General features: G+C 55.5%; 1 protein-coding gene across 1 annotated transcript in view; it reads left to right on the forward strand.

Annotated features, from left to right (window-relative positions):
* Positions 1–9,248: 9,248 nt before the first annotated feature.
* Positions 9,249–10,467, forward strand: part of CHRNA5 (cholinergic receptor nicotinic alpha 5 subunit) — a 41,296-nt gene continuing 40,077 nt past the window's right edge. Inside the window, exon 1 of the mRNA XM_032836912.1 lies at positions 9,249–9,446. Coding sequence (XP_032692803.1) covers positions 9,347–9,446 — 100 coding nt within the window. The 5' untranslated portion in view covers positions 9,249–9,346. The remainder of the gene's footprint in view (positions 9,447–10,467) is intronic.

Here is a 10,467-nt window from a genome sequence, read left to right on the forward strand (position 1 = left end):
ACTTGGAAAAGGTGCAGGCACCCTGATGTTTACTGCAGTGTGTTCAACAATAGGCACACTACGGAAGCAGCCCAGAACAGAAGACGTGCTGTGTACACGCAATGGAATATTACGCACACACCAAAAAGAACGGATACTTACCATTTGCCATGACACGGACGGAACTAGAGAGTGGGAAGCCAAGTGAAACAAGTCAGTCAGAGAGAGACAACTAACGTATGGTCTCCCTTGCATGTGGACTTTAAGAAGCAAAATAAACAAAAAAGAAAAACCAAGAAACAGACTCTTAACCTCAGAGGACATGCTGCTGGGGGCCGGAGGGGAGGCGGTGGGGGTGGGGGATATGGGCTGGGGATGGAGCAGGCACTTGAGATGAGCATGGCTGGTGTACGGAGGCGTCGAATCACCGTACTGTATACCTGACAGTAATGTTACACTGCATGTGAGCTCTGACGGAATCACAGGCTTTTAAAAAGTATACGGACATTCTTCTAGTAAATTTGTGGTCTTACCATACACGATTTAAAAAATGGAATTGGTAAAAAATATAAAAATAAAAAATTTAATTGGTATCGTTAAAAGTCAGGATTTCAATTAGCGATGCCACCTTAATTCTGTCATTCACACTAATGTTCTTGAATGAATTCAGAATCAGATACAACGAAATGGTGACGTTTTCTCCGTAAGGGCTTTGTGGCGACATTACGCACCACCCATCCCCCAGGACGCGCACACGCAGTGGCTTTAGTTTGTCTCCACGGCTGTGCCGCCAACACCACGGTTTAGAAGGCTTTCATTCTCCCAAACAGAAACCCTGTCACACTTGGCCATCACCCCAGCTCCTCTGGCCCCGGGCACCCGCCAGTTGGCTCTGCATCCACACAGATTTGCCCACCGTAGATGTGTCCCAGAGTGCGGTCAGCAAGCCGCCGTGTGGCCGTCTGTGACCGGCGTATCACCGAAGGTCATGTCACAGTTCGTTGCAGCCCAGCGTGGGTTGGCAGGTCACAGCTTACTGGATAAGAGGAATAACGGCAGGAGTCCCTTGTTCTTACTGCGGAGAGATATCCGCCGTGGGGTTGTACTATGTGCTGGACGCGGGGGTGGTCTCCGTTCGGGGTTTCGTGGCTAGCGCTGCTGTGGACTTGTACGCCCACACTCTGGGTGGACTTGGGCTTCTGTTTCTTGGGCATATCCCCAGGTGGAAGTGCTGGGTCACGTCTTGTTTAATTTTTAATCCACCTTCGTGCCAGACATTCACATGAGCAACTCGGGTTGTAAAAGGGTCTACTTTCCCCTATTTTCTCCTAAAGAGACCAGGACAAGTGGAGAGTGCGTAGACTCCTGAGTGAATGTCTAGGAGTTTGTCAGCTTCGGTTGAAATAGGGCTCACGGTTGGAGAGAACTTTGGATTCCTTTCATGTTGGCAGCCTTTGTACCTAACGCTAGGAAAGGCTGAGTCTTTGATTCCATACCCAGGCGCCTTATATAATATTCTCTGAAAAATTCCAAATCATACAGAATGGGAGAATCCAGGATAAATGTCTCCTGGGTCCTGAACAATCCAGTAACTTATTTTTTCTGATTATAAAGCAGCATGTGCTCGCTTTGCAAAATACACAACAGATTAAATGAAAAATCGCCCGTACAGTCTTGCTCAGAGCTGGCCACCGTACACGTCCCTCCCTGGCCCAGATGCTGAGTATGTCTATTGGTAGACTTCAGCAAATTACAGGCCATTCGTTGAAAAATAGTTTCAAAGAAGACATTAAAATAGATATTTCTCCTTCTCGTTGCTTCCTGAAGGATTTTGAAGCCTTAGAAAACCCTTTCTCTGTAGGACAGAGCAGAGACTATCATTTCTGGAGCAGACGGTCTGCATCAGTGACTTCATGTCTGCTGCGTCTGACAGTCACCTCGTGAAACCTTCCTTACAAGTACAGCCCCCATTGCTGAGGGCCTTGGATGTGCTTGGTGACTCAGAGGCATCTTTCTGTTGTCTGGCTGAGGAAAGCAAAGCTCAGAGAAGTGTGTGAGGCGTGCCTGGCCCCCCGGTCTGCCCCCTCTGTCCCCGTGTGGGCTGTCCTGCCCTCCTCGGGGCCTCCAACACCTGTCCCCCTGCATGCATGGCTCCCTACCAGGGAGTTTCAGGCTTTTATTGGGATGCTCACGAGGCTTGACCCCTCGCATCCCTCGTGGGCACAGCGCTTCCAAGGCCCTGGGAACGACACGTTATTATGTATTCCTACGATCCTGTGTGCTCAGAGTGAGGTCTTGGTAAGTCCCACTGTCGGGTCCCACACCCGCTTCCCCTCCTCTCGAAGGTCCTCGGAGGGGTCTGGCTGCACCGCGAGGTGATCGTTGATCCTCCCAGAGTAGAAATGGCTTCCCAGGCATTTCCTGCCAAGCTCTCTCCAGCTCAGCCAGCGCCCGACGGGAAGGTGTGGAAACAGAAACTGTGTGAGCCCACGGACGGCATCTGGCACGGTGCCAATCGCTGGAAGAGCCGCAGGGCTCGGCAGGGATGGAGTCAGAAGCCGGTCTCCAGACCTGCAGAATTACAGGCTGAGGATTCGGTCCTCGCAGCCAAAAAAGCGGGAGAGAGAGTCTTCCACAGATGGGTCCCTTCAGCCAACCCTGCTTTTCTAGGTTACGGCATTATTTGTCCACTTTTAAAAGATGAATAGTTTGTTGAGTCTTTTGAAATTCTAATTAAATTATGAGGACCCCCACCCAAATAATAGAAGAATCTTTACTTTAAACCTGTTGCTGCTTTCCGCTGTCCCAAGGAGAAAGTCTGTGCTCTCCCTCCCGGCCTCCCCCTGTTCCCCCGTCTTGACGCCTCTTTCTGTCCTTCCTCACGAAGCTCTCTGGTCCCGTAGGGCCACACATGAGCTGCCCCCCTTTATCTGGACCGCCCCCCTCCCCATGCTGTGACTGGTGCTTTCCCTGTCTCCCACCTCAGACTATCCCCCCCAGGAAGGCATTTTCTTGCGCCCCCATCACTTTCTATATATTTCCTCAAGAGTTCTTAGCAGACGCTGAAACTCTCTTGTTTGTTCTCTGCCTTCCTCTCTAGGCTGTAAGTCCTGCCCTGTTTGCTGTGTCGTCCCAGGAACTGGGCCTATGGTGGGTTCTCAATTGTCGAACGAATGGCTGAGATGTGACAGAAGGAATTCAAACTCGCGTTTATTTGACACCAAAGATCAAAGGCCGTGTGTACCTCCCAGTAGGCCGCCATCTTGCTGTTTTCCAGTCCGTTACCCCGCAGAGCACTGGGGAGAGCAGACGTGTATCCCAAGTCCCACAGGCAAGCTCAGCCCTGGTTCCCTGATGACAAGGAGAGGACACGCCGCCTAGGATCAGGATGTCCTTTGGTGCGCAGAGCGTCTCAAGCATTCTTTAGTGTGCAAGCGACTGAAAACACCTGAAATTAATCAGGCGTGTTCTAGAAGAGCAAGGAAAGATCGCATCTCTGGGGCACAGCTGTGGAGCTGGACGTTACCAACGGTTTCCCGTTGTCAGAGACCTGGCTCAGGTGGCTTGGAATTAGGTTAAAGATAATCAATTCTCTGGGACAATCAATGTCATCTATTACTCTAATCCTCAGAGGGAACTCTTTGTGTTGCCGAAAGAGGCCCATCTGGTCGTGCTTCTCAGCCGTAAAAAACTCCGCACCAGTCACTGTTGCACAGAAACTGAAGCTGGAGGGGGGGGAGGGCTTGCTAAGTCAGTTCAGGTGGGTAATGAGCAGGTTCCCAAACGAATGCGAGAACAGCCCCAGCGTGCTGTCTTCTTACCCTCCCTTCCCTAAAAGCATTATGCGGTCGTGTACAAATCACAAATTAAGTCTATTTAATTTTGAAATTTTTTTGTGCATTTTGTGAGTTTCAGAATTTCATAACACCCCTTGATTGGAGTGGGAACAATGAAATTGGCAATTGTTAAATTAAATTCTGGGATGGCAGTTCTGCTGCTGGGTGTGTAGCCACAAATTTCTGGAGCATCTGTGGTCTATACCTGTGGTATAATTTGTCCTTTGAATTTACTTCGGATGTGTGGGGCAGTGTCTATGAATATCTCTCAGTTCCAGAATAGAAAGTGAGTGACGTCCGGCTTGTGTGTTTGAAGAAAATACTTAAATTCTACCTTTTGCACAGAATCAAGCACTTACGATCGTGTCTTGCAGACATCAAAATAGGGGCTTAATGTCTTTTATAAATCTACACCAGTGGGCATCGGTGAAGAACAGGTCACTTAATACAGTATAATTTATACTAGGTTGTGTTTACTTAGTACAAATGTTGAGCTTTGCATATCGAGTAATTACAAATCTGGTGAAGAAATTTATGGAAATCCATATTCATCCTTTTTTTAACCATAGAAATCTCTATGCTTTAGCAGCTTTATTTTTTTTAAAGATTTTATTTATTTATTTGACAGAGATCACAAGTAGGCAGAGAGGCAGGCAGAGAGAGAGAGAGAAGAGGAAGTAGGCTCCCCGCCGAGCAGAGAGCCCCATGTGGGGCTCAATCCCGGGACCCTAGGATCATGACTCAAGCCAAAGGCAGAGGCTTTAACCCAGGCTTTATTGAGATAGCAAAAACACGTGTGTCTTGTGAATTGCCATTTCCTTGTCCACTTGTGTTTTTCTTCTGGTCATTGGGTCTACGATGTTGTGGCATAGAAATGCTATTATTAGGAGCCCCTGGGTGGCTCAGTGGGTTAAGTCTCTGCCTTCGGCTTGGGTCATGGTCCCCGGGTCCTGGGATCGAGCCCTGTGTCAGCAGAGAGCCTCCTTCCTCCTCTCTCTCTCTCTGCCTGCCTCTCTGCCTACTTATGATCTCTCTCTCTCTCTCTCTGTCAAATAAATAGATAAAACCTTTTTTAAAAAAAGAACTGCTATTATTAAACTCTCTGGACACAGCTCAGATATGTATATGGTTTATATTTTTGTCATCTGTGATTTTATGCACTTCTACTTAGCTATTACAGTGTAATAAAAATATGGCCAACTAATTTTCTTTCTTGAAGCTTTGTACATGAAAATATGTCTGCCCTTTTACATTTTGATTAGTCACTGAAATAGCCCCTGAAAAAGGACCTTTTAGTCTTATATCATTTCTCTTGAAGGATGAATTTTAATACCCTATCAATACTGGCTTTTTTTTCTTTAATCTGTGAAAACGCATTTAATTTCAGCAGTAAAATTGACAGCATCCATTTTTATCTTTAATTAACTTTTCAGTTTGGCTTTCATCTTAAAGGCTCACAGCAGAATTTATCACCAAACTACAATGGAAATGCTGAATGGGAGATTTGAGAATCTGCCCAGCTCTGCGTTTGGCTCAGCTGACCCCATTATAAGGCAGGAAGTGCACAGCAAGGTTGGTACGCAGGACGCCACCTTGGGTCACCCCACTGCCAGACGGCGTGGTTATCGGACTTCTGACCATGCCCCCCCACCCCCGTGCTCTTTGGCTGCAAAGCACCAGTTTCCCTTTGCTTAAGGGCTCTGTAGGTGAGCACATCAGAGAATAACTACCCCATAGAGGATGACCCCGTCTGCCTCCTGACGGCAGGCCGGTGGGGGAGCCTGCCTCCAGGTTGTAAGGCACCACTTAGAAAATAAAATAGGACAAAATCAGAGAGAGAGAGAGAGAGAGAGACAAACCACAAGAGAGGGTTGCTGGAGGTTGGGGCTAGGGTAGCAGGGGTTTGGACATTTGAGGAGGCACGTGAGGTGATGAGCGCTGGGTGTTATATGCAACTGGTGAATCCCTGACCTCTGCCTCTGAAACCAATAATACACTGTGTGTTAATTAACTGAATTAAAAAAAAAAAAGGATTGGGGTGGGGCCCACAGAGCGCATTCGTTCAGAATGGTGGTCTCCGAGGCCTGGGTTTGAGTCCCCGCTCACCATCTTCGGCTCGCTAGCTCCGAGATCTGGGGCAGACTCCCCAGCATTCATGCATTTACCCAGCAAACGGTCTGAGCCTCGACCGGTGCTCCAAACGCCGGGTGCAGCCGGGTGAGCGAGGCAGACACAGCTTCAGCCTTTGGGAGCAAATGTCCCACGGGAGGGACCGCATACTGAAGGGCACGAATCACACAGACTGTGACATGTGCTGAGGGGAGGGCGCAGAGGGAGAGGAGGACCCGACCACAGGGCTGGTTTGTCTCTCAGAAGGTGACAGGAATCAGACACCCCAGGGGAGGTGGGGCTAAGAGAGAAAGGGCAGGCACCTGGAACACCGGAACACCGGGAAGGCGGGTGTAAGGGGGAGGGGTGAAGCTGGCACTAGTGAGGGCAGCCGGGCTACTCCGAGGGCCCTGGCACGGACTTGGGCTTTGGCTTTCCACGTTCAGATGATCACTCATTGCCCTCTGCAGAATGTGCTGGGGCGCGCTGGGCAGCAGGCTAAGCTGGAGATGCCTGCAGCGGTAGGAGGGAGGAATAGGGACGGGTTCAAGGATTAGTCAGGTGATGAGCCAAGGGGCGCTGGATGTGCCTAGCGAGGTGGGGGTCGGGGGGGGGACCTGAGCATGCCGTGTTTAGCTGGAGTAAGTCGCTGCATGGTGGTGCCACAGACTGAGCTGGGAAGAACGAGAGGCCAGGCTGGACTGGGACTTCCTAAGTGCCTGGTGCAAGTGACCCAGGGGGACACACTGGGGCTCCGAGGTGAGATCAGCACCCGAGTGTGCATCTGCTCATGTCAGTATGTGGGAGACCCCTCCATGCCCACGATCACAGAGTGTGGGGTCTGAGCAGGTGCACTTCCCAGCATGCAGTCTGGGCGGAAGAGCAGGGACCCACGAAGAGAATGGAGGACAGGGCAGCTCGAAGTTGACACGACACTGCCCTTGTTGGACAGCTTGAGATCAAGTGGGCTTGTGTATTTAAAGAGTGCGTAGGTCATGACAGCCCCCCACTCCTTAGCAAGGTTAACGTGGTGATGATTAAGTTCCACTTTCTGTGGCGGGGCACTGACGGGCTCGTGGGCAGATTCTAGGCCTGGGAGCTCATTATCTAGGAGAGGACATAAGATTTAGAGAGAAAAAGATGGAAAGTAGGAATGCAAGAGACGAGTGTTCTGGGTCCTGAGAGAAGGGAGGTGGCTAAGGCTGGGAGGCACCAGGCTGTGCTTCATGGGGTGAGCAGCATTTGAGGGGGTTCCTGAAGAAATGGTAGATGTGGATATTCCAAGAAGGGGTGGAGGAGGATGGCCGCAGGCAGGGATGTGGGGTGAGAACCCCACTCTGGTCAGAGGGCAGTGTGTCTGGGATGCAGATGTGTAGGGCAGCCCCTTGGGTCAAAGCTCAGAGTGCCGGAATCGGATGCTGAGTTAGGGGACGTGGTCGGTGGGAGCTGTGGCATTCACGCCCTGTGTCAGCCGTGTCTCCTAGCGGTGTGACGATGCCTATTACCAGAGTCAGGTGTGGCCACTGCAGCCAGCAACTGAGAGTGACGGGCATATCCTTCCAGAAAAGCCATCCAAGATGCACACTTTATGTTCCATAATTATGGTTGGATTTTAAAGTGCCCAACAAATTTCTCACTATGCCTTTCATGTACAAGCAGTCACAACGAGTGGTCCTTTCCCCAGACTGTGTCCATCACCACTATTCTCGTGGTTATTGATAGAACTCCTGGGAGAGGTCCGGGAATTGCAGTTATGCTTGCTGATGGGGCTGACGCCACCCAGGTTTCCCTGGAAAGGTCCTGTGCCCTCCTGCCGTGATTCAGCCAAGCTGCTTCCAGTCCCCTAGCTGTGAAAGTGCAGTAACACTTGCCTTGCTCAGATGCTGTCCTGCTGAGCTGTGTGAGAGTCTATGCGCCCCATCTGCTGAGCGGAGCAAACAAGTGTGCAGCGAAGGGACCACACGTACTTTCCTTCCAGTGCAGGAGTGTCAGTGGGGACTCACCTGACCCCTCTCCGTGGTCCCAGCAGAGCAGCATCATTGGGCTTTGTCTCCATGTTCCTGGCTGTACTTAGACCGAGGGGAGAAGTCTTACCTGAACTTAACCATTTTAACATTCTTTACAACCAGGTTTTTTTATCAGACTTTCCGGGTCTGGAGCTTGGTGTGAAATTCCTGCTCATGAGAGGAGTCTTAGAAGTGTGAAAAATCAGCGAAACGCTCTGCCACGTAAGTTTAAAGTCAGTTCGCCTGAACCTCTTCAGCCAAACGAAGCTTTCTAATCAATTATGAGCAGAGAGAATGAAATGCAGGGTCGGGAGGGATTGCCGATGGCACACCAGCAGTCTGCCCGGGCCAGTGGCTGCATTTCTGTTGCATGGAGTCATCAATCTTTACAGACGCTCATGGACGGGCACATGGTGGGGGGGCACCGTTTACAGATGCTCATGGTCCGGCATACGGTGGGGGGCACCGCTTACAGACACTCATGGTCCAACACACGAGGGGGGGCACCGCCTCCCGCTGGGGGGGGGGGGGGTGGGCACCGCTTACAGACGCTCATGGTCCGGCACATGGGGTGGGGCACGGCCTGCGCCGAGACGGCTGCGTGTCATATCTGCGGGCGCCTGAAGGAGGGTCCGGACTGGGCCCCCCGGGTCCCCACGCTTGGCTTCAGGGACTGGGGAGCGGACAGGCGTCCCCCCCCACCACGTCCTCGCGCTTCAGCCCGCGCCCTGGTTCCTCAGCGATTGTCCTGAGGACGGGGAAGGACTTCCTCCTGTGGGCGGGGCGCAGACTGTGGGCCCGTCGCCCCCGGAGCGGCACACAGCGCGGACGTTAATCAGTGATGGTGACCACAGGTAGCTGGGGGCCTGCCCAGGTCGCCGGAGGCCAGATGAGGGACCGGCCAGCGGCGCCAGGCCCGGTCTCCCCCTTCCCGGGATTGAGGGCTTGGCTGCAGCCGCCGGCATTGGGGCGCGGAGTCCGGCCAGTTAAGAGGGGGGGGCATTGGGGGCGGGGCCAGGCGCGGAAAAGGCGGAGCTCTGGCTCTAGGCTAACTTCTAAGCCAAGAGGCCAAAGGCGGGCTGGGGAAAACGGAGGCGGAGCTACGGGCGAGCGGGCGGGGCCAATGAGAAGGGGCGGGAAAGGGGCGGGACCAGGCGCGCGAGCCCCCTCAAGCGCCGGGAGCCTCCTCACGCGCGCGGAGTCTCCTCAGGCGCCGCGAGCCGGCGGGAGCCCTGCAGGCTGAGGTGGCCCCGCTGGCACCGGACTGAGGCGCGCTCGCGGAGCAGCCCCTCCGCAGCGGCGTCCGTTCTCGGTCGGCTCCTGCCCCTCCCCGGGCTTCCGCCCGCTGGAGCCCGAGTTCCTTTCCCGCGCGGCCGTCGTGAGGCGGCCGCCGGCGTTCCCGCGAGGGGCCAGGCGATGTCTGCGTGGGGGTCCCGCCCGCTCCGCCTCCTCCTCCTCTTTCAGCTGGTCGCGGGGCGCTGGGGCCCGGCCGGCGCGGGGGGCGGCGCGCCTGGAGGTGAGGCTGGGCGGCCGGGGGTCCCGGGATTGCGGGGCGGCGGGGTGCGCGGCGCAGAAGGGTCAGGGGCGCGGGGCGGCGGGGCCCGGGGATTGCGAGGGGCTGGGGGGAGCGCAGAAGGGGCGGGGGTCGCGGGGTCCGGGGACCGGCAGGCACGCGGCGGCCCGGGGCGCGGGGCGGCGTCGCGCAGGGCCCCAGCTGCGGCTCGCGCGGAGCGGCTCGGTGCCGAGGCCGGTTCGGACCTTCCGCGGGCTCGGGCGGGGGCTCAGGCCGCGCGCCCAGCTGGTTGGCTCAGACTCCGGGAGGCCGCTTGGGGCTGTGTCCCGTGACCCGCGTCACCGGAGACCGCTGGTTGACACCGGGGACGCGGCCTCCACCTTTCGGGGTCCCAGAGGCCACTGGGACCCGCGGGGCCCGCCGTCTGCGCCCACGTCGTCCGGGTGCTCACAGGCGTGCGGCCGCTCGCCCGCCCCGTCCGCCGTAGCCCCGCGGGGCAGGTGTTCCTTGGGCCGTGCCGGCCGCTGCCCGCCGGTGGCCCCGAGAGCCGCGCTGGGGCCGGGATAGAAGCAGCGGCACAAGGAGCGCGTCTCCAGCTTCCGGGCGTGGGGACACTCCGGGCCGCGCTCTCGGATCCCGAAGCCCGCGCCGCTTCCCAGTCCCGCGGCGCGCTCCCGGGAGTCCGCGCTGAGGGCCGGCCGTCGTCAGGAGCCGGCGGGACCTGGCCGCGCCCGCCGTGAGCCGTGGCTTCCGGTCCCGAGGCTCCAGCGGCTCTGCGCAGGCGGGACGCGTGTGGGGACGCGGGAAGGACGGCGGCTCGCGCTCCCGCGGGGACCCCCTGCCGGGACTGTCGTGACGAAGGCGCTGCGGCGCTGGCAGGTGGCGACCCGGGGTCACGCGACGACCCCGCCGTGTCCGCGCTGCTCAGCCTCCTTGGGGACCGCGGGGATCCTGTCTCTGTCCTCCGCGCGGTCTCCGGACTCCGTCGTGCGCCCGAGGCCGGTGCGGTGCCGGCCAGACCCGG

The sequence above is a fragment of the Lontra canadensis genome, unplaced genomic scaffold, assembly GCF_010015895.1.
Source record: "Lontra canadensis isolate GAN:19392208 unplaced genomic scaffold, GSC_riverotter_1.0 scaffold94, whole genome shotgun sequence".
NCBI classification, from domain to species: domain Eukaryota; kingdom Metazoa; phylum Chordata; class Mammalia; order Carnivora; family Mustelidae; genus Lontra; species Lontra canadensis.